Source organism: Anthonomus grandis, chromosome 8, assembly GCF_022605725.1.
Source record: "Anthonomus grandis grandis chromosome 8, icAntGran1.3, whole genome shotgun sequence".
Lineage (NCBI taxonomy): Eukaryota > Metazoa > Arthropoda > Insecta > Coleoptera > Curculionidae > Anthonomus > Anthonomus grandis.
Window position 1 is genome coordinate 1,310,769 of NC_065553.1, and position 23,950 is coordinate 1,334,718.

At 32.1% G+C, this 23,950-nt stretch overlaps 2 protein-coding genes and 1 long non-coding RNA gene across 9 annotated transcripts in view; 2 read left to right on the top strand and 1 right to left on the bottom strand.

The window, feature by feature from the left end:
* The window catches only part of LOC126739528 (protein N-terminal glutamine amidohydrolase), a 38,244-nt gene extending 30,519 nt beyond the window's left edge, over window positions 1–7,725 (top strand). The window contains exon 5 of the transcript XR_007661644.1: window positions 6,842–7,725. The gene's annotated coding sequence lies outside the window, so the exon portion shown is untranslated. The remainder of the gene's footprint in view (window positions 1–6,841) is intronic.
* Window positions 1–14,052, bottom strand: part of LOC126739520 (DNA repair protein RAD51 homolog 3-like) — a 71,529-nt gene extending 57,477 nt beyond the window's left edge. Inside the window, exons 1-5 of one of the 4 annotated variants that reach the window (XM_050445261.1) lie at window positions 13,463–14,050; window positions 12,959–13,226; window positions 12,782–12,907; window positions 12,520–12,727; window positions 5,761–6,806 (exon numbers count right to left, since the gene is read on the bottom strand). In XM_050445261.1, the coding sequence (XP_050301218.1) occupies window positions 12,521–12,727; window positions 12,782–12,907; window positions 12,959–13,226; window positions 13,463–13,755 (894 nt within the window). In that variant the 5' untranslated portion in view covers window positions 13,756–14,050 and the 3' untranslated portion in view covers window positions 5,761–6,806; window position 12,520. Of the gene's footprint in view, window positions 1–5,760; window positions 6,807–12,198; window positions 12,456–12,519; window positions 12,728–12,781; window positions 12,908–12,958; window positions 13,227–13,462 lie in introns of those variants that run through there. The other 3 variants (XM_050445262.1, XR_007661643.1, XM_050445263.1) reach the window with 3 other exon arrangements.
* Window positions 8,261–23,950, top strand: part of LOC126739542 (uncharacterized) — a 36,350-nt gene continuing 20,660 nt past the window's right edge. For 2 of the 4 annotated variants that reach the window (XR_007661647.1, XR_007661649.1), the window contains exons 1-3: window positions 8,261–9,712; window positions 9,781–9,854; window positions 9,912–10,572. This is a non-coding gene — a long non-coding RNA (uncharacterized LOC126739542). Of the gene's footprint in view, window positions 9,713–9,780; window positions 9,855–9,911; window positions 10,573–10,907; window positions 11,503–11,563; window positions 11,606–23,950 lie in introns of those variants that run through there. The other 2 variants (XR_007661648.1, XR_007661646.1) reach the window with 2 other exon arrangements.

A 23,950-nucleotide genomic window follows, 5' to 3' on the forward strand; every position in this document is an offset into this window, starting at 1 on the left:
GCGAAATAGCTCCACAGGCGTGCACTGCTGTTTTGTATTAATATTGTCACGCAAATAAAGGTCGAATGGAGCTGACAACGCCGAGGCTCAAATATCATAATATTCAACGCTCTCCGGAGAACTGCGTGAGAAATCGTTCGGTCAACATCCATAAGGATATTGCTTCCGTTATTTTAAGCGTTGCCAGTTGTTTTGTTCACGAAAGATCGCCGGCGTTTTATCTGTTTATTTTTTGGTATTAATTTGAAATTATTTGTGACTATTCATTTAAGATATTATTGTGTGTGTGTGTGTTTATATTGATAATATTGATATGGCACCTAAAAAACTTGGACGGGGTCGTGTTTTACACAGCCAAAGCTGTGAAATTGTGAACAATATTATTCAGTTCATGAAAAGGGAGGCTGAAGAAGGGATTACCACTCCTTTAACAAATTACAGGTATCTACGGTAAATCAATAAGAACACACAATTCCAGTATTTTGAAAATTTTCAAGAAAAAGAAGAAAACAAAAACCTGTTTAAAAAAAGAGAAGGGTTATAGGCTGAAATTGATTAAATTGATTCTCAAATCGATTTTCACATAAAATAAGTCAAAAAGTTAAAAGTCTTTTCAACCAACTTTTGTTTTATTTCCTATTTTAATTTGGTGCATAAATTATACCATAAGGAGAACACACACTGAACTTTCATATTATATTTCTTATTTTATTTAATATTAGGTATAGGTATGTTATTTAGAGCAGAAACCCACTTTAAATAAAACAAAATTATTGTATCTATTAAATTATCTTCATAGGTACGAATTACTTAGAAAACAATTTTTTAGAAGAATTATACGACGTAGAATTCTTTTATTTACATGATACGTACAGGGTGTCCCAAATCTAAGTAATTATTATTATTAACTTTTCTACCGAAAGTAAAGGTAGATGGTTAAAATTTTTTCTTCGTTCAAAATTAAACAGGCCAGAGTTATACAAAATAATTTCTGAAAATAAATTTCGTTTTTCCATAAAATATAGGTTAGATGAGCTTTTAGAAAAAGATGGTTATTGTGTGCTCCGTTTACCTCCGTACCATCCCGAACTAAATCCCATTGAAAAAATATGGGCTTTGGTAAAGAATTGGGTTGCAGCGCGGAATACCACGTTTAGATTGCCTGATACTGAGGCGCTGGCAAGACAAAAATTTGAGGAGGTGACAGAACAAGAGTGTTTCAATATTTGCCAGCATGTAAGAAAGTTTGAGAATGAACTCATAGAAAAAGAACAAGTTTTAGATGAAGCAGTGGAAAATTTAGTGTTCACTCTGTTAATACAGGCTCATCTGAGGAGAGTGAAGAGGGTTGGGATGACGATGAGACGGCATCAGAGGATGAACTAGGGTGTTCAATCCTTGAATCGGACAGCTCTGAACAGAATGACGATTTGGTGTAAATATGTAATATTTTAATAAATATTTCACTATAATTTTTCCTACTTATGTAGATACTTTGTAAACTTGTTTATTTTTGTAAATATTTCACCTCATATTTCACTAAACTTTTTTGTACTTATCTACCTACTTTGTAAATTGTAAATACAAATGCAACATTTAAGAAATTATTAGAATCTGCCTGACTATTATAAAAATATAACAATTAAATCTCAACATTTTATAAAATCCATATTTATAAAATCAACTATACCACTGGAACAGCCCGAATAAAACCCGTTCTCTCTCTTTTACCGCTTGATATGCGAAATACGTCTCGCTGCAGCGCTGACGTAGGTGTACCAAACTAGATTGATTCGTACTCTACCTTTCTTACATGAAGGATTGTGTTTTGAAATAAGAGTTATATTAGCAGAAATATAGAAGATATCCTGAGGATGGATTCTGGATTGGTGATTTTTTTTGTTTTCCCATGAAATGTTTCTTATACTAGAGAATATTTTCTTTAAATAATTGCAGTATTCTTAAAATGATTAATAAAATCATCTTCAGCAAGAGTAGGAGTACTTCTCATTCAATAATTTTCTATAAAAAAAATTCTGGCACCTCAAAAAGTTTCTGTATTATGCGGATTATTAACATCAAGATTTTTATTCATTAATAGGCATACCTAAATAGAGGATGTATTTCAGGGTAAAAATGTTAAGGGTTTAGGGCAGTTTTGATGGAGGCTTTCTTTTTCCTACACCTTTGTTAATGAATTATCACTACTCTTAGGGGCCTTTGTCCACCACCGCCGTCAACGAGAACGACATAATTTCGGGCCGATTTTAAATTAACGTGACGGCTAACGTCTGGCCACCGCAACCAATCTCGCGGGTTCAGTTTAGGGATGGCTAACCCAACAAATTTTACGGATCAGTTCCGAACTGATCCAGTCCAAGCAAATACCTGTTCCACGGATCAGTTTCCAGTTCGAGTCCGAACTCCGAACGGAATCCAAGTACATTGCGGCCTATGGAACTAAAATGACGCCGATTAATGTTTATAAAAAAAAGCCAAAACTTAAAAACGAATCGAAAATTGAAAAAAAAATGTATTAAGACAAATGAATTAACTCTTTGCGATATTATTTAAACAAAAAAAGCAAAATAACCAAATAACTAAATGTTAACAAAAATAATATACAAAGATGTACCTTGTTCTGTTAGAATTATGCCATTCGTTTAAAATATCTGAATTGTTTTTAAAACATCGATTATTTGTCGGTATTGACATTATATTACCTTACTATTCTTGGAAGCACAGCAACTTGTCGTCTTCCGTCCGTCCGTCTGTCGTTAAAATTATAGAAAATTAGTTTTGTTTTGTACTTTTTGCAGTTCCTAAAATGTACTTTTTGTTTCCTATGTAGGTATTATATTTTTTATAAGAACGTTTTATTTTTGTTTGCATTTTTTCGCAGTTTACTACTAGAATATGTTTTTTGTTATATTTCTTTGGTAAAAGAATTAAATATCATTTTTGCCCAAAACAGTGCCAGTCCGTCCGCATCGCACCAAACAAAATTAGTTCGGACTCGAACCATCAATACGACATAAACAAACACCGATCCGAGGGTTACTGAATCAAAAGTTTACTGAATCAAATACTATTTTATTTAATTTAATAGTATTTTATTCAGTAAACTTTGGCGCTACTTGTACTTGGCATTATCGTTTAAATGTAAATCAGTCCGGACTCGAACTTGGACTCGTAAAATTTCTAGTGGATCAGTTAGTCCACTGTTCCAACTCTAAGGATCAGTTCCGCGGGATCAGTTCCAGTATTAGGCAGCCATCCCTAGTTCAGTTTCAGCACTGTAGCTGTCGTGCGTGGACGTTGCGGTTTTTAAATAATAAAACAAACCAGCTAGGAGAATGGCTAGATTGAACCGACGACAACTTCTTTTGCTTTTGTACGTTAGAAGGCGTAGGCGATGCAAAGCATTTTTGATTCATCCGCTTATTCGTGAACGGTAATTGCGGCAGCATGATGAGAAATTCTTTAACTACTATAGAATGTCTACGACTACGTTTGATTATATCCTGTATCATATGAAAGATAGCATCACACTCCAAAACACAAACTATAGGGCATGCATACCATCAACTGAAATGCTGGCTGCTGGCTGTAACGTTGAGGTAGGTTAGTACATAATACAAAATTTTTTGTAGGTTACCTGATCTTTCACCGAATGACTTCTTTTTGTGGGGTCATTTAAAAAGTGTCATTTATAAAAGTGTAAAATTTGAGATTAATTAAAATAATTAATTAAAGAAATTTGAGAGTCTTACAAAACGCTATTTCGTTAGAATGTAATAAAATTTCCCAATATCAACTTAGTAACGTTACAAATGAATTTTATGATCGATTAGGATATTATTTAGCTGTTAATGGGGGGTTGTTTGAACATTTGATTAATTGATGTTTTTATATAATTCTTTATTTTTTTAAAAAAAGTTATTGTATTTTATTTTATTTTTCTACACTTAGTAAAATATTAAGAGTTCTGTTCTCTCTTTTTTTGGATCTATTTTCTTTAGAACTTAAGGAAATTCAGATAAATTCGTTATAATTTTTTACTCAAAAACCGTTTGTCGGACAGAAAAAAGTCACGAGATCATTTTTATTAGAACTAAACTGGAGATTACGGAAATAATTTTTATTTTGGAAAAAATTATTGGCTAATTTTTTTTTAGTCCAATTGAAATATGGAATTTTTCACTCAACACCCTACAGACAACAATCTCAGAAACGAAGCATTTACGGACCCATGGTAAAAGGAACTTTGTGTCTTATTTTTATGCAAGAATAATGTCCCCGAAAGGATACCGCTTACTTTTAAATCACTCTATATAGTAAAGCTTGGTATAATGATTGGCTGAAGAAACGCCAAATTGCGAAACGTCAAATCTAAAATATGCCTTCTAGTTGCGGTGGTATAGTTAGTAAGCAAAGGCTTTGTGTATTTTCATATACTTGCTTTAATATTAGTGTACCTATGTAGTAAGACAGGTAGACTACTTAACGTAAAGGGCGTATCTGACATTTTATCGAAAATTGGGTTAAAGGCTTGTTGGATAGCCCATAATATATATCACCTTATTTGTAATGCTAAAAGGCGTATCTGCTGTCCATCTTAACTTAAAAATCTTAATAAAATATTAGCTATCTGCAATACATACACATACTACTATGCCAAATGGTCGTATCCAACAATTTTTACGCTAAAAGGGCATATCTACGTGCATTTTGTCACATTCGCCCTTTTAGCGTAGCATTTAGCAAGCCTTTTGTAGTTACGAAAATGCAAATACTTTAAATGTGGCATAAATGCTCCGCCTCTGATACTATAAAGTATTAAATGTGTTACTATTAACGGCTGTCAGTAAGGCTCTTGTATACGTCTGTCACAGTCAAATCATTTTGGTGGCGTTAATTGAGTTGGTTCTTCCAAGATATGAATCCTTGAAGGAAGTAATATTTACGGGGAGAATCATAGCATTCAATGAATCTTTTGTACCAGTGGGGACTAAACAACAGAACAGGAAGCCCATAGCAGTTATTTGGCATGAAGGTGGAGCCGGACGCTCAAAAAGTGATATCATTAGCACATTTTATTCATTTTTTTTACGACATAGGGATGACAAACATAATAATTCTGTGGCTTGATAATTGCTCAGTACGAAATAAAAATTGGGCACTTTTATCATTTTTCGTCAGCATAATAAATTCAGATGAAATTAGCCTTGAAAAACTGGAAATTAAATATTTTGAGCGCGGCCACACTTTCATGTCGGCGGATTCATTCCACCACCAGGTTGAGATGTCCCTTAAAAAAAAAAAAGGAAAAGTTTATGATTTTCCTGATTTTGAAGACTGTGTACAAAATGCAAACAGTGGTAAAGTTTTGGTAATAAATATGCAACATAATAATTTCTACAATTGGTTAGACCACAGCTCTCAATATAAAAATAAAATTATTAAACCAAGTCGACCATACCTAAATAACATGGTGCACATCCAGTTTTCACGAGGGGAGTTTACTTTGACTTACAAATATAGCTTTTGTGACGATTATATGTCGAGTTAAATTTTCTAAACGCCAAAGTGAAAAAAAAAAGATTTCCAGAGAAATAGGCTTGCGTTTTGGGAAAAGTTACCGGTTCTTTCTGAAGAATCTGAAATGGTAGAAGAAAACGAAGAAGACATATGAGTTTTTTTTGTTGAATCATTTAGAATCTTGTAGGATTTTTTTGAATTTGAGGCAATAAAACTGTATTTTAACGAATGTATTTTTATTACTTAATCACTTTTTATAAGTTGATAAAAATATTCAAACATTATTCTATATGTATTAAATTTCATAGTTCAGACATCTTTTAATTTAATCAGCAAATGGTAAAACGATACTAAGGAAAATAGGCGTATCTGCCATAACTCAAAATCTAAAAACAAGTTGCAATTTTTATTAATGCCACTGATTTTTTAAGAAAAAATTACTATAAACTCCATATCTTTCATTTTAGTGAAGTTTAATAGGTGGCACGTTAAAAAATACAAAACCTTCATTATCTCAAAACACTGTTTTTGCAGATACGCCCATTAGCTTATGGAGGGCAGTTAAGTCATCTATAAATATTAATTGAAAGTGATTATCTCGTTATGTGGTAGAAAAATCTTGCGAAAGTAATTCGGTGAAAGATTGCACAACAACGTTACCATCTTCCTGGGATGAACACTGTGGGGCTACTTGCTGGAATAAAAACTTCGAGGTTTCTTGCTGGGGTGAAGTGAGTTGGATGAATTGCGGGGGTGAAAACTGCTGAGTATCTTTCTGAGGTGAAAAAGCTTGGAGGTCATCAATATCTGTAGAAGCGATAGTATTTGACGAAGACGAAAGCCTACGGTTTTTACATTTGCGAAGTAGTTGCATAACTTCAATTCTAAATTCAAACTTATCATCTTCGTTCAATTGTTTCACGGTTGGCAAGGAATGAATGCACGGTCGTCGTCAATTAATTCGGACTCCACGGATTTTGCCTGTATAGCTTTCAGTATTTCTTCATCGACCGTATTTAGTCTTTTTGTTCCCCTTCGATTTGTGGATGTAAATGTACTGGATGATGAAGGTATTGGTCTAGGTTACTCGTGAGTGACTGTTGGCTTTCGGGATCATTTTGATTTGGTATACTTGATTCAGTTTCGTCGGGTGTTGAGTAGAAATTGTAGGTTATCACTGTAAATGTATTCTTTTTGGCGGCTTGTCCTGCCTTAGTTTTCAGCGATTTTATGAATGTTACTCCATTTGCTCATCACAGCACTTGCTGAAACAAAATTTAACAATCAATTTTCATTACAGGTACCTGGCTAGTGGAAATACATTCACCGATATGGCCTACACCTACCAACTAGGTATAAAGACAATAAGCAGAATAGTGACTCAAGAATGTGACCAAATGTGGATTATTTTAAGTGGTGAATACTTAGCAACTCCCACTATTGAGCGGTGGTTATTAATAGCAGAAGGATTTAAACAAAAGGCTAATTTCCCAAACTGCATCGGTTCTGTCGATGGAAAGCCTATTCGAATTGAAAATTTCCCTAAATCTGCACAATGCATAATGAACTTTATTTATAAAGGATATTTTTCAATTGTACTTCTAGCAGTAGTTGATTCCGATTACAGATTCGTGTATGTTGATATCGGTTCCTATGGTAAAGACTGTGACTCCGCAATTTTTCAGCGCACACATTTTTATCAACTACTCACTGTAGGCAGCTTGAATATACCTCCACCTGTTTTACTGCACCCGTCTCAGAATTGAAGAATGCCACATGTTTCAGTAGGTGATGAAGCTTTTTAGCTCACCGAACATTTATTATGTCCTTTTGGCGGTAACCATCTACACGTAAAAAAACGGATATATAACTATCGACATTGTCGTGCACGAAGATACGTGGAATGTGCATTCGGCATGATGGCCAACAAATGGCGAATATTTCATCGTTCTTTAAATGTGGGAAAAAAACTTTGCAAATCCATAGTTAAGGCATGCATCGTGTTACATAATATTGTTCGTGAATTACCTAGGGCAGGAAATATACAGCACGGTGGGCGTATCGCAAATGACATAAGAAATACCTTTTCTGAATATTTTGTTAGCCCAGAAAGCTCTTTGCCTTGGCAGATGAATAAGATCTAAACTTGTAGCATAAATAATAAAACTAACTTGTACTTACTAATTTCGTCTTTGGTTTTCGGATCCATACTTTCAAAGTTCGGCTCTAAAAAAACGCACACATCGTGCCATGCATTCGCATAATTTTATCTTTGGACACATCCTTGGATATATCCCACAAGCATTCTTTACTTTCTACAACTTCTATTAAAGAATAAATGTCGTATTTAAATTTTTCGGCCATTTTTAATCGATTGTTTTATGGTATGCTAGGCTAAACGACAAATAAAACAATACCCGGTCGAACGGCACGGTATGACTGAAGTATATGGACAATGATGTCATCACACATGATTTGTATTGCACTGGCGTCTAGCCCCGGGTATGCAACTATTGATCCTTCTTTTTTGACATGCCCTTGGTGAAGTTAGTCATAAGTTAGTTGGGTTGGAACACTGTTCGGCAAGTTGTGTGTTGTTTTAAAGTGTCGTTTTTTCATTAGTATTGTAAAACTTTATTAATTTTGGGTGAAATTATACAACTAAATTAAATAAAACTAAAAGTTAAATGTAATAGATAATATAAAATAAGAAATACCGGTAATACCTTTCAAGTTGGTCAAATTTTAACTTTTATGTTTATTTTTACTTTTATTTGTCTGTATAAATCCACCTTTTGTTAATTTATTTGCTATTATATGGAAGTGCATTTAAGACAATAAAAAAATGAAGGGGCATGACAGGGCAAATACGTGTGTGCAGTGCAGCAAAAAATACAGTAACATTAGCAATCTAAGAAAGCATGTCATCAAGTTTCATCATCAGTAATGATGATTATCTAGCTTACCTGCAAATACGACAAAATAAACATTATAATTTTGCTTGTGACCAGTGTAAAAAACGTTTTACGCATTTCAGATTTCAGAATTTAAAATTCCGCATCAGAACACATAGAAGCTCAAATAACACTTTAGCTCCAGATATTACACACCCCAATACCTCGACCACTACCAATGCAAATCAGTGTGCTTTGTGCAGTGACTTTTATGCTGATAGGAAGACCGTTATAGAACATTATAGAGACTTTCATAACATTCCTATTGAACATAAAAAATTGACGTTTTAAAGTGAGGAAGAATTTATTACTTGGAAGCTTACCTTTGAAAATGACACAAACTGTAAATACGTGGTTAACTATCAGAAATGTTTTGAATCACATGTAGCTGCAAGTTTTATATGCCATCGTTTAGGAAGATATGTTCCAGAAGGCAGAAATATTCGGCACTTAAAGATACTAGGAAGTAAGAAAAAAAATGCACTCTGCCCAGCAAGCATAAAAATAAAAAAGCTTAATAATAGCACTTGAAAAGTGACCATTATGGACAAACATGTGGGACATCAGAATGACATCGGCCACTTGAATTTGTCTAAAATAGAAAGAAATAATTTAGCATTAAAAATTTCTTCTAAAGTCCCATTTGAAGATATTTTAGACGAAATTAGAGATTCAATCACTGACTCAGAACTAAAACATCTGCATCTGCTCACAAAGAAAGATCTATATAGCATAGAAGCCTGTTTCAATTTGTGCTCCTCATCAGTTAGATATAAAAACGACATCATAAGTGTAAAGTCCTGGATCAATGATATGCAAAGTAATGGAGATGCAGTTCTGTTTTATAAGCCCTAAGGTTCTGAAAGTGAAGAATGGCCAATGCTAAAAATTGAGGATTTTGTTTTGATTATCATGACTGCTGCACAATGTGAAATGCTTAAAATTTATGAGACCGATTTCATCTGTATAGATGGAACTCATGGGATGAATAACTATGACTTCGAACTTATAACTCTCCTTGTTGCTGATGATATTCGTCAGGGATTTCCTTGCAGTTTTCTTATGTCAAATAGGTCTGATAAATAAGTTTTAAAAATATTTTTTCACATTGTAAAATCTCGCCTTGGTACTGCACTTTGCCCAAATGTCTTTATGTCAGATATGGCAGAAGCTTTCTTCAATGCATGGATTGAAATAATGTCTCCACCAAAATTCAGGTAAGCCAAAAATTTATTATAATTGTGTCACGAGTTGGGTCAGTTTTTAATAGTACCAATAATTTTAGATTATAATGTTCATGGCACGTTGACCAGGTGTGGCGTAAGAATTTATCAAAAATCAAACACCAAAGAAAAGCAAGTATGTTTTGCCAAACTTAAAAAATCATAACATTATTAACATTGTTTTAATTTCTAGGTTTTTATTTATAAGAATTTAAGAGCTGTCTTAGAAGAAAGGGATGTCACAACTTTTAATATTTTAATTAACAAGTTATATACTATGTTACTTGAAGACCCTGATACAATGGAATTTGCCAACTATTTTAATAAGTATTACATGTGCTGTGTAGAATGTTGGGCACACTTCCACCGACTTGGTGCGGGTTTAAATACAAACATGCACTTAGAACGTATGCACAAAACACGAAAATATACTTATTTAAAAGGGAAGAAAGTCAAGCGATTGGACAAGGCAATCAACGCAATAATGCAATTTGTAAGAGACAAATGCATTGACAGGTTAATAGTTCTTAACAAGGGGAAGCTGTCCAGTAAGCTGCAAATAATTCGGTCCAGGCACAAACAATGTTTAAAATTGAGGGAAGATTTAGTATACGAGTGTAAAAATGGATGGAACATTGCCTCAGAAACAACAGCAGAATTATATGTTATCCAGAAGGTTCAACGAGATTGTAAATGCCAACTACTGTGCAATGAATGTAAAACTTGCATCCATCAGTTTTGCTGTTCTTGTCTTGACTCGTCAGTTAAATACAACATGTGCAAACATATTCATCTTCTGATCAGATATATTTCTCAATATGTAACTGACTCACTGGAGCATCCTCAAGAACTTGGTAAGTAATTTTTATGATTATTTTCCATCAATTTATTAATAATATTTTATGCGACATAAACATGATTTTTTTTTGTATAGCATTATGCTTCATATCCTTAAATGACGAGAATTAGGAAAAAAATATGTATACATTTTAAATAAAAAAACATAGGTAATGGTCTTTAAATGTGTGTGGCTTAATATTAATGGTGAAAGTAATGTTTGTATTATTTTAATTGGGTTTCTATTGAATTAGGTAGTTGGGATATACCTATTATTATTTTGACTAAGGGCACAGTTTTTTCGCTATAAATGCAAGAATAAATTTAGTTTGACCTTGTTTTAATGTATCAGTAGATAAAGATGTCGGCGAGAGTAATCTAATCATAGTGGAAGAGGAACTGCATACATTAGAAGCAAAAGCGCATTGTCAACATCACAAAAACGCCAACTGTCAATAAGCACAAAGTTAAAAACTACATCCTTTGAATCTAAAAAACGAAGGGTAGCAAGTTTATTGGCAAAACTGCAACACGTTGTTTCTTTTACTATATCAGATGAAAATGAAGAGCTTGATGCTATAGAAAAAGCACTAGTTCCAATCAAGCACACGTTAAGAGCCCTGAAAAACAGCAAATGCATTCCAAGAGCTAAAAACAAAAAACCACAGGAACCACACAACAAAAATATCAGGAAGCAACGATTTTTCTCGACACGAAAAAAGCATAAGCCCAAAAATAGAAAAGTGAGACTTGAGACAGCTTCAAATGAAACAGCACTACACTTAATTTGCCTTTAATAAGCAGGTAAGATTTTTTAAAATAAAAATCTGTAATAGTTTTTTTTGTACGGGTTTTTTCCAATATTAGAGATATTAAAAAAAAATCCTTTACAAAAGTATTCTATAAACTCGAGTGTAAACACTCTAAAATTGGCGAAATACGCTATAACAAACAAAATTACCAAAAATTGTTTTTTGCTTAATGCATTGAAATTTAATTTATTTGCAGATTTTCTTGTCAAGGACATGAAGGGTGAAAATCTTGATGCCCAACTTTTTTTTGTTATGTTTTTTTATCAATAAATGATATATTTTCAACTTTGATCTATTTATTTAATTATTTTTTTTTAATTAAATTTTTTTTAATTATTTTTATAAATAAGCATAACTAAGAAAAACAAATAAGTTTAACTATTTTTTACGTAAAAACATAAAAAAATGACTGTCCACCGTCCGTCAACAATAAAATTAGCGTCAGGATCAATAGTTGCATACCCGGGGCTAGACGCCAGTTTGTATTGCTGGCACATCGGCCCGCCAAAATCTCGGTACCCGTTTTAGCGGTCGCGCCGAACTACTCGAAATTTCGACGGCCGGGATGACGGCGCTAGAATGCATGGGACAGGTGGCCATAGTAAATGCATGTATCGCTAGTTCGGCCCGTCATCCCGTTTTCGGTGACGGCGGTGGTGGACAAACGCCCTTAGGCTATTTTCATAAATAGTTGGAATATTCTTAAACGAATTTTAGTCAAAGAAACAGAATTTCTTACCGAATAAAGACCTATAAGAACGTTTCTTGTAACTCAAAAAGTATACGATTCAAAAAGCGCCGATTTTGTAAATCAAAGTTTTGTCAAAAAAAAAACATCAATATTTGTATTTATTAACAGACATTTTTGGCTATAACTTTGATGTCACTTAAAATATTTTCAAAATTCTTTTACATTATTATATAATTTTGGTTGAGGCATTTTTTCAGCAGGTTTCTTATGAAAATTGTTTGTACTTCAACCAAGGTCCAATACTAACAAATTGGAAATCTTTAAAACCATATTGCAACATCAATCAACATTTTTATTTATTAGCAAACATAAATAGTGTCTTGAAGGCAGGTTTTAGCTTAAAAATAAATCAAAAAGATTTATTGACCTAAATCCCTTAGTGTAACTTAATTAGGACTCACCTCAAAACATACAAAAACTGTTTCCTAAATGATTCCTCATAGATTTACATGAACTTTTAAGCAATTCCGCTGTATAAACTTCGCATTCAGGCTGTTTATATAAACATATTCTGGTATTAACTCTGTCTAAGAAACTGTCACCAAATGATGGGGCAGAAATTACTTCATTATCTTTAATCTTAGTAGTAAAGTCATTGGTGATAAGTATCTACAAATGAGGTGTTTTAAAAACTAATTATCATCCATAAAAATGCTTACTTACTGCAAACCCAAAAGTTCTACTTAACATTTGTAATTCATTTAGCAAAGTATATGCATAAGCAGTCCTCTCCACTCCCTTTAATTTTCTTAAAGGGTTCGAGATGTTATCAATTATTACCAATTTAATCTGAAATAGTTGCAATTGCATTCACAATAATAGAAAATACACCAAAAATACCTTCTTGTCTCTTAAAAAATAGTCCAAGTATTTTACAGCAGTAGAAAGATCAGCAGGATTATTCAGATTAAAAACAAAAATATTCCTTAAAAAATCTTTACAAGTCAGTCCGGTTTTGATGTTCACTTTATTAAACTGGTTTAAAAGTTTTTGGGAAAGTTCTTGAACCCTTGTGGGTGAGAAGTTTTTATTGGTGCATAAATATGCCACTTGACCGTTAAGACCTCCTAAGCTTATTGGGAGCTGAGTGGTCACACTTAGCTGAAAACTGTATGGGAAAAAACACAATTTTCTTGAGGGGTACGTTTAAATGTTCAGGAATCATCAGGAAAATCATGAAATTAGGAATCTTATAATGAAGTAGTTTTGTTAAAAAAAAACAATTATTGATGGTTTGGGTTAATCTTGACTTAGATTAGATGAAGAGGATCAACTAGAGAAGATAATTATGTGGGTATAATCTAAGGGTGTTATGAGTGGTTATTGAATTCAAATAAGTCATACCAAATTTGTGTTTTTCCACTACCAGGGGGTCCAGCAAGCTCGACAATCCTATGAGGTGTAATTTCACCTGTTAAAATCTTGTCAAGTTCAATATTGAAGCTTAAAATATACTGATTAGTCAGTTCTTCTTCAAGAAGATCCAATGCTGTTTTCGATTGGGACACCTCCGCGATATTTTGCTGCAAAGTTTCTATAATGGGTTTCGTCATATCATTTACATAGTACGTTCCCAATGAATGTAATCTAGTTAATTTCGTTTTTGGTATATTCAGAGTGTAAATGCTTTGTTCCATTTTTTCCTGTACCAGGATATCAAGTTTTATAGTTATAACGGTTCGTTTGTTATGGTTTTTATTTAAATTTTTTTAGGTTAAATTTTGGCGTAGTTGCCAGATCGGCAAATCGCCCAGGTTTGCTTAAAAGCAGCACATTGAACCCCGGGTGCATTTATTTCGAAATTTGGGATGTGTAGGAGTTTCGTTAACAAAATTTGCAATTTTTTGCTCGCCTACTTAAAAGCCTGTAAAATAGTTTTGACCTTTATACTAATATTGTTAGTCGAAAACTAAAAACCTAACTTAAAATAGCACCGGAGCTACTCCCTTCTACAATCACTTGGCAACGCCGCAAATATCCTAATGTTTACAACCATAAGCCCTAGAATCTCAGGACATTCAACGGTTAGTGGGGTGTAGGCACGAACTTATAAATATACCTATATTTTTAAGTTCGTGGGTGTAGGACATGATACTATTACTGGAAAGATAAACCCACTTGGCGATGCAATTTCGTGTGACTTTGCGCATGACGTCACTCGATGACAAAAATTCTGTTTGTCGGTTGGAAAAGCAGTATTTTAAAGCCTTTTTTATTTAACATTACTTATTAAGTATTATTATATTTTGTTATATGAAATATGCTATGATTATTATAATAGTATGTAAAATACTTCCTTAATAGTATGTAGGATTCGTGGATCCGTGCAAGGATAGTAAAGCCTTATATAATATAAATGCCTATTTTGGTTTTGGATAAGGCTTAAAAAACGATTTTTATTATTTAAGGTATTTTAATTTGAAAATAAATATACACAATATGAAACGTCTGAAGGCTTGTTAATTAATAATAAATTAATAATACTTTATAGCCAAAAGGATTTATGGTTTTTATTTACCTTTTTTACTTTAAACGAATGCCTCTGCAGAAAAATATCAGCGATATAATATGTACATATTTTATTATGTTGTAAAAAAAATAAAACAAAAATAGAGGATTGATATACAGCCTATTGTGACAATTAACTTTCATAAAATTGTGTGCGCTAAGTATACATATGAGTACCCATTGGTTGTTGGTAATAATAGTGTTACCAGTAAATGCCAAAAGAAAACGCATGATGCCATTGATGACATACAATCAATTAATTTCACTTTCTTAAGTATCTATAATCTATATTTTTTTAAATTGCTTATGGGTAGACGTGTTATTAAAATGGTTTTGTAATCCATTGTCGGCAAACTTGTTTGTCCTTTGGAAAACTAAAGAATCGGCAATCTGAAACTACTTTACTTTTTTTGTTGTTGTTGCTTGAACAACCCACCACTGCACAGTACACCATGATAAAAAATGTTTAATTATTATAATTTAATAAACTCTGCCACATTTGTCACTAAAAACAAACACAAAATACACACAAAACAAATAAACCATGCCCTAACCCTAAATCCATCGAACATCTAAAGCAAAAACGAAACGTCATATTAAAATGTATTAAAACTCTGTTCGTGTATTAAAAGCTGTTCCTGGGGAAATTTGTCATCGACTGACGTCAGGCGTGCGAGAGAGATAGGCTCATCCATTTTTTTTTTTTTGAAAACAATTTTATATTACTCAATAATATACATATTATTCTATTTATAATAAGTCTCTAAACAGTGCTTGTAGCTCTGGCCTCGAGATTAATACAAAAATTCACATATGAAACTAGTGTACACAATAATCATAGGTAAGTTATATTAATTAATTATAATGTAAAGTAAATTATAAATAAGGTATCTCATTACATAACTAATTTATACTAATTTTACAACTTGACTGATTAAATAGAAAAATATTCGTTGAGTTTTGTAACAAATGTTTTAAATATTTGAATATTTCTTAAATCCTTAGGTAGCCTATTAAATGCTTTAGATGCAGAATACATTGGGCTATTCATTCCAATCATTGTTCTATTGTAACTAATATATAAATTTAATTGACCTCTGGTATTGCGTCTATGAACGTCGTTTGAGAATGTAAAATTTATATTGCATTTAATTTTTTTGTTTATAATTTTATATATGAGTTTACATTTTTCGAACTCCATTAACTGATTCAATTTAAAAACTTTAAGCTCCCTATATAGAAAATCTGTATTTGTAAGTATATTATATTGAAACAATATTTTAAGGACCTTATTTTGTAAAATTTGGATATTGTCAAATTTTGTTTTAGAACATGTTCCCCATATAGGCATCAAATATCTAAAGTGGGACAAAAAGAAAGCATTATAGATATTCATTTTTGTATTATTTGTTAGGTAGCTTCGGCTTTTATATATACAGGGTATCATAGAATTTATTTTGGATGTAATTTTGTTTATGTGAGTTTGCCAAGTCAATGCTTGATCAATATTTAAACCAAGATATTTAATGGAGGCAACTTTCTCTAGGCTAATTCCATTTATGTTTAGTTGAATATTATTTACTTGTTTGTTTTTTTGTTTAAACAGCATATATTTGGTTTTGTCGACATTTATTTTTAACCTGTTGTAAACTAGCCATTTAAAGTACAAGCTCAGATCAGCATTGATAAATTGCGCTAACTCCTCTTCATTTTCACCTTCATATACAAGGGCCGTATCATCTGCAAAAGTAAAATATCGAGCACGTAACCTGGCAAATTTTAGACTTAATACGTATAAAAGATATAATAAGGGTCCCAATACAGAGCCTTAAGGCACTCCATATTTATTCGAAAACAATTCACTAGCTACTCCCTCCCAGTAAACATATTGACTTCTATCTTGTAAGTAGGTTTGAATCAGTTTCAAAAAGAGTTTTCCAAATCCCATGAGCCTAAGCTTTTTTAATAAAATATCAAAACTTACTACATCAAAGGCTTTCTGTAAATCAATGAATACCACAACTACAATTTTTTTGCTATCTAGGGACTTTGAAATACAACTAATAAAGTCAAATGTTGCCGAAAGAGTACTGCTATTTTAAATAAAACCATACTGATGACTATCCAGCAATGTATTTTTATGTACAAAAGACATTACTCTTTTTTTAATAATTTTTTCTATTATTTTTGATAAAGTATTAACAACAGTAATGGGTCTATAGTTATTCATTTGATCCTTATCGCCAGATTTAAATATGGGAGTAATTTTATTTTTTTTTAATTCATTGGGATACACACCAGTGTTAAAGACATTATTTATTAATTTCGCTAATATATTTATAACATAATCTTTTAAATTAATTATGTCCAACACTGTTATGCCATCCTCGCCTGGAGAACAATTCCGCCTTAATCCCATGATGATTTCACAAACCTCATCACAATTTGTTGGTGAAACATTCAACATACTATCACAGTTAACTTCATCAAATATATTTTCGTCATCAATATGTTGAGTCTGGTTTACAAGTTTATTAACAATACTCTCTCCGACTTGGGAAAAATGTTTGTTTAAACAATTAACAATATCTTTTTTTCTTTTATAATTGTTCCATTTAAGGTAAGAGAATTTATTTGAGTAGTGTTTGATTTATTTTTAAAAAACTTGTTTATAAATTGCCACTGTTTTTTTTGACTGCCGCCTGCATGTTCCCATTCTTTGCGAAAATACTGATTTTTTAATGCTTTTATTTTATTTGTTATTTTGTTTTTAATTGTACGAAATTCTTGATCATATAACGCACTACCAGGGTTTTTTATTTTTCGTTTGTATATAAAGTCGCGTTTTTTCATCATTTCTAGCACCTCCTCATTGATCCATGTATTATTTTCTCTTATCCTAAGTGATTTAATGCGTTGAGCTTCATTTTTTGATTTCTGGATCAAATCGGTCAGTTCCTGAAATGATGATATGCTTACATTTTGAATATTTTGTTTAAATTTATACACACATTTTTTATAATCAATGCTGCTAATCATATATTTTATCTTTGGTTTATATTCTTTGGTGGCATAATTTATATAAAATAACAATTTCTTATGATCAGAAAAAGAACAAGAACTAACATTTAGGTTTTCGATTAAATTCGAGCTGCCCTCTGACAAAACATGATCTATAATAGTATGACTTCGCTCTGCGACTCTTGTAGCGTTTTCATACATAATTTCATTATTTATTTTAAAATTATTTTCAATTAACAAATTTTTATAATTAGTGACCAATGCAGAACTTTTTAACAAGTCAATATTAATATCACCAACAATAACATGCTTTTTGGGATACTTTATTAAAATTTTCTCTAAATCTTTTAGGAACTCTAAGTTATTATAAGAGGGTGGCTTATATATTACACTAACCTTTAAATTAGACTCGCCAACACATACACAAACCCAGTTAACACTTTCATTCGGTTTTGACTTTTCCACTTCACGACACTTGAATGTGTTTTTTATATACACTGTTGCTCCGCCCCCTCTGCCATCTCTGCATGAATGTATAGCGGTGTAGTTGTTTAAATCATAAAAAAAATGTCTCATTTTCATTTATCCAAGTTTCTGAGAAAGCTAGAATATCACAGGGATTGTTGATCAGGTCACATTTAATTTCATCGATTTTATTTCGAATGCTTTGAATATTCATATACACTACCTTTATTTTCGTTTGAGGCCTTATTAGTTTTCCAATTCCTTTTCGGAGTGAACAAGTATGACTTTCGATGTGTTATTCTTTCTTAGAAATATCGTACCATTGCTAATTCATAGGTATTTATATTCATGATATATGTATAAATACCTAATAATTTAATTAATAATTAGGTAATTTATACATATATGGGCTCATCTCATGCGCGTGGGTTTATCTTCTCGAGTATTAGTATCATGGCTGTAGGAAGCCATGGGCACAGCATAAAGAAACGTTTCTCTACGCTGTGCCATGGGTATGAAGCACAGAACACAAATATATACAGAGTATATAAATATATAATATATATTGTGTATACAGGGTGTCCCGAAATTACATCGCAATATTTTACCAGCCGCATCTTTGTCTAAAAATAAGACAAAAAGTCCATATACAGTATGGTTCAAAAGTGCATCGTTTTTAAGTTACACGGTGTTTTATGAATCATGTTAAAGATGTTTTTTTGTTAATATATCCGGAACGCCTAGTTGTAATCTTTTGAAATTTTCAACATTTACTATTGGTTTTATTAAAAACTGATATTGCAACCATTTTTGCCAAAATGTATACAGGGTCGTGTAAAATAAGTGGTCGGTAAAGTTTAAATTGTTAAAACTTGTTTTCTAGCAACTCCGTGATCATTTTGGTATTAGAATTGAAAAGAACAAACATTTTTACATAAAAAAGGTGCTCTTGTCTAATTTCGATAGGAGCTTTCGTTTTCGAAAAAATTAGATATAAATGTTTTGCAAAGAGAAGGCGTAAGTTATTTTGGTAACAGTTAATAAAATTAAAAAGCATCTTAAAAATCCGTTGGGGATAAACATGACCTAAGACTATCACAAATACTTTATTTAAGATCAAAAATTGTTTTTTTTTTAATGTAATTGAATAGGTAAAAAAAAGGAACAATTAATTTATTACGTAAAAAAAAAAACATAAAAACACCAAACAAAAAAGCACAAATTACAACAAATGTTCAAAGTGGTTTCCATTTTGCTGAAGACACAATCTTGCCCTACGCGTTATTGCGCGAGTAGCCCTTAAAACAAAAAATGGATTTCTCTTTATTTCATTAACAGCCCAATTAATCCTTTGCATCAGTTGTTCACGGGTATTTATCTCCACGGCATATACCAACTCATTTAAATGTCCCCATAGATAATAATCTAACGAAGTTAGATCTGGAGATCGAGGAGGCCAATTTATAGGACCACCTCGACCAATCCAACGTTCAGAAAAATGGTTATTCATCCACTCACGCACATTGCGACCAAAATGAGCAGTCTTGTTGAAAAATCATGTTTTGGCGTAAGATAAGAGGAACTTCTTTCAGAAGCTGCACAAGATTATTTTCCAGCATATGAAGATAATTCTCCGAAGTTAGCCGATTGGGTAATTCTGTCTGGCCAATAAGTTGGTCCCCGATTAATCCCGCCCACAAATTTACCGAAAACCTTCTTTGAAAATTACTACGCCTTATGGCTCTTGGATTTTGATCTGCCCAAAAATGCATATTATGCATGTTAAATGAACCATTTCGTGTGAAAGTGGCTTCGTCCGTCCATAAAATGGAAGGAATTAAGTTTGGAATATTAATTACCCATTGACAAAATTGGATCCTCAACGGAAAATCGTCTAGCTCTAAATCTTGGACCCGCTGGTAATGAAACGGATGTAACTCTTGGGATCTTCCAATCTAATAAAAATTAAATTACTATCGTAGCAATAAGTAATTTTTTTAATTACTTACTATAGAGCGAGGGATATGTGTGGCTCGACACATTTCTTATACTTGCCCCCGGATTTTCTTCAAAAACATTTAAAACATTTTCTAAATTATAATCTTTTTGTGGTCTGCCTTGTCCACGAGCTCTTTGAAAACTTCCGTTATTGCATAAATTTCGGTGAGTGTTTATAAAAACTTGACGATCTGGAACATGTCTTAGGGGAAATCTTCGGCGATACTCACGGACAGCCGCTAAAGAACTGCCATTACACAAACCATAAACAAAATGCATGTCAGCTAACTCTTGATTTGTAAATCTATCCATAATTTTTGAAAAATGAATCACAAAAAAGAACTAATTTACTTTGCCAAAGCAAATTTAAAAAATGTGAAATGTCAACAAAACGTTAAACAAAATTTAACAAATAAACTAATTGTCAACAAACACAGCAAACTATTATTTTACAAAATGTTATTTGTAGTTACTTTTTGAAATACCAATTCATGATTTATTAATAATTGATTTTTTCGAAAACGGAAGGTCCTATCGAAATTAGACAAGAGCACCTTTTTTATGTAAAAATGTTTGTTCTTTTCAATTCTAATACCAAAATTATTACGGAGTTGCTAGAAAAAAAGTTTTAACAATTTAAACTTTACCGACCACTTATTTTACACGACCCTGTATACATTTTGGCAAAAATGGTTGCAAAATCAGTTTTTAATAAAACCAATAGTAAATGTTGAAAATTTCAAAAGATTACAACTAGGCGTTCCGGGTATATTACCAAAAAACCATCTTTAACATTATTCATAAAACACCCTGTAACTTAAAAACAATGCACTTTTGAACCATACTGTATATGAACTTTTTGTCTTATTTTTAGACAAAGATGCGGCTGGTAAAATATTGCGATGTAATTTCGGGACACCCTGTATAAATATACACAAATATATATACAAATATGTATAGAGAAGTGCGGATTGCCGTGTTAACGCGAAAAGATTTCGGCCCTCTACTAAAGGTGCAATAATTCGAAGTACAACTTTTTTTCCTTAATAGTATTAACATACTATTAAGGAAAAATGTTGCGAGAACCGCTAAATCATTTTCGGAAGATTTAATTTACGCTATCACGAGTGGTAATATTAAAACGTTGAAGCACATAACTCTCGGACTGGCTATGAAAAGTCTGATAAACAATAAAAAAATTCTTAATATTCTCAATAATTATGGACATTGCTGTAGCTACAGTACTTTGCAGTAATTTGCTGCTGCTTGTCGATCTGACCTTTGCCCCAAAGATATAATTACATCGAATAATTTATGCACAGGCTTAGCATTTATTAATTTTGATCGGTTTGTGGACACTTCAACAGGAAAAGATGGTATATTAAATGACACCGTGGGAATATTAATGTTTCAAAATATCGTCGACTGTCCACCGAATATCTCAAGACCTATCGAGAATGTAGATGAGACAGTACCGTCAACAAGTGCGAGAACAAGACGTCGAACATTTAATGGGATAGCGTTTGAAATGCAACCCTACAATAAAAATCCAAAGATCGATACGAGCCCTGAGGGTAAGAACAAATTTATTGTTTTTCATTTTTGACAAATATCACAAATAACTTTGGACTACATGATTTGCTTAATTGATTTCTATTTTTACAGACGACAACGAAAGTAAGGAGGATGGCGTCTACAAATTATACAAACCATGATTATAAAGACTAACGAAAATGTTCACCTGTATTTTCTTCTGTGTTATGTTAATAATAAATAAATTAATTAAATTTATCAATAAATAAAATAAATTGATTAATAATAAATACATATGACTCTTTTGACAATAAATTCTAATTTTCTATATTAATATAAAATATGTTATAATTTTACCGCTTTACTTCACGATATCTCTGGTAAATTGATGAAAGAGCGTTTGAAATTTACAGGTCTTATAATATTAATGAATCAAAAGGAAAAAATATTAGTCAGCTGATTATCCGTTGGGGGAAAAGTCGTTAGTCGGACCACTGAGAATTCCACGCGTCACCGAGATTTGTAAACGCGCCAATGATATTATATTTATATACGCATTTATCATTTATGCTTCGGTTGGCCGCCTTCCCACCACTATAAATGCAGCTGATTATCATTACTTTAATACTTTACCTTACCATTGGTGGACTTTGAACAGGCTTAACCTTAATGTTTCCAAGTTTAATGTGGCCAGGTACTTTCGAATCAAAATTCCAGTTGCCTTTAATTACTCAGTCAATGGAGACTCTCTGGCAAGGTCTACCTGTTTTAAGGATCTTGGAGTCACATTTGACCAAAAATTTTCTTTTATCCCTCATATCGAAGATACTGTATCTAGAGCTACTCGGATGCTGGGCTTTATTATTAGAAGTTGGAAACTTTTTTCGAATACTGCGAAAACTCTCTACTATGCATTTGTCAGATCCAGGATGGACTACAGCTCCCTCATTTGGTCTCCCATTTACAACCAGCACATTCACCTATTAAAATCAGTTCAACGGCGATTCCTTAAATGTTTGGCATTTAAGGATGATGAAGTCTATCCTCCAAGGGGTTTTGACCATAACCTGCTGCTCTCTAGATATACTGAACGGTCACTTGCGAAGAGGAGAGAAATACATTCGGTGAAATTCTTGTTTAATTTACTTAACCATAAAATTGACTGTCCATCCCTTTTGCAAAGGATTTGCTTTCATATCATCATTTCATCATTCATATAAATCAAATATATTTCATATATTTGATTTAAATTAATTCGTGATTCTTATCCTAATTTAGTGTTGATTTTTTAATATTTATTTTCTCAAACTCACTACTTTTTCGATTATATAGCAATTCTTTTATAGTTTACTTGCATGGATCTAATATAGTTCATGCATTTGTACTTGTACATTTATATATTTAATTGATTTTCCTGTAACTGGGTATTTGTAACCTGTTGGAAATAAAGCTTGTTATTATTATTACTACATTGCCATAGGTATATGTAAAATTATAAATTAATTTGATTTCTTTATTTTTTTAACAACTTTATCCGTTCAGCTGACGTATTTTCTCCTCTCTACCGCGCAGCTGACTATTTTTTTCTTATCCTTATAAATGCCCATAATACTCGATATAAATTTCATTCGGCATAAAATGGTTTTGTAACCAAAAATTTCTTACACGTTTCGCAGCATCCTGGACCAGCTGACGTTCACTTTCGTCATTTCCTAGATGACATCTGCTTCCAGTATTAAAAGCAGCCGGCATGAAATGATGAGGTCAAAAAGTCCGCTGGCTCCCGGACTATTACCTGTAGATTTTTCTTGAAGATTTTCTCCAGTTTTCCACGGAAAAGAAATTACTACATTTTTGATTAAATAAGTTACTAAAACTACTAATACTAGTTAAATATAATAAAAGTTATTAATACAACTTAACAAGTAATTCGTTATATAAGACTGATTAAATTACAGTTTATTAAATTTTTAAAGAACAAAAGAACTTAAAACTAGAGAGCAAAATTTATGGAAGTGGAGAAAATGTACTAAAAATTAATAATTGTGTAAAAAAAACATCAGGCTTACATTTAAAATAAACAAGCTTAAACTGCATAGACTTGACTAATATTCAAAATATTTATGAAGACATTACATTCTGTATTATATTGTAGCCCTTTCTTCATTCTAAATTGCCTTTCAAATGCCTGATATTTAGATAATAATTTAGCAAAGGTCAATAATTAACTCATTTGATGGGTCAATAAGGCATTTACAAAAAACATTGATTTGGGGGGTAACTTGAGGATTTTAAGTTATTTTACGA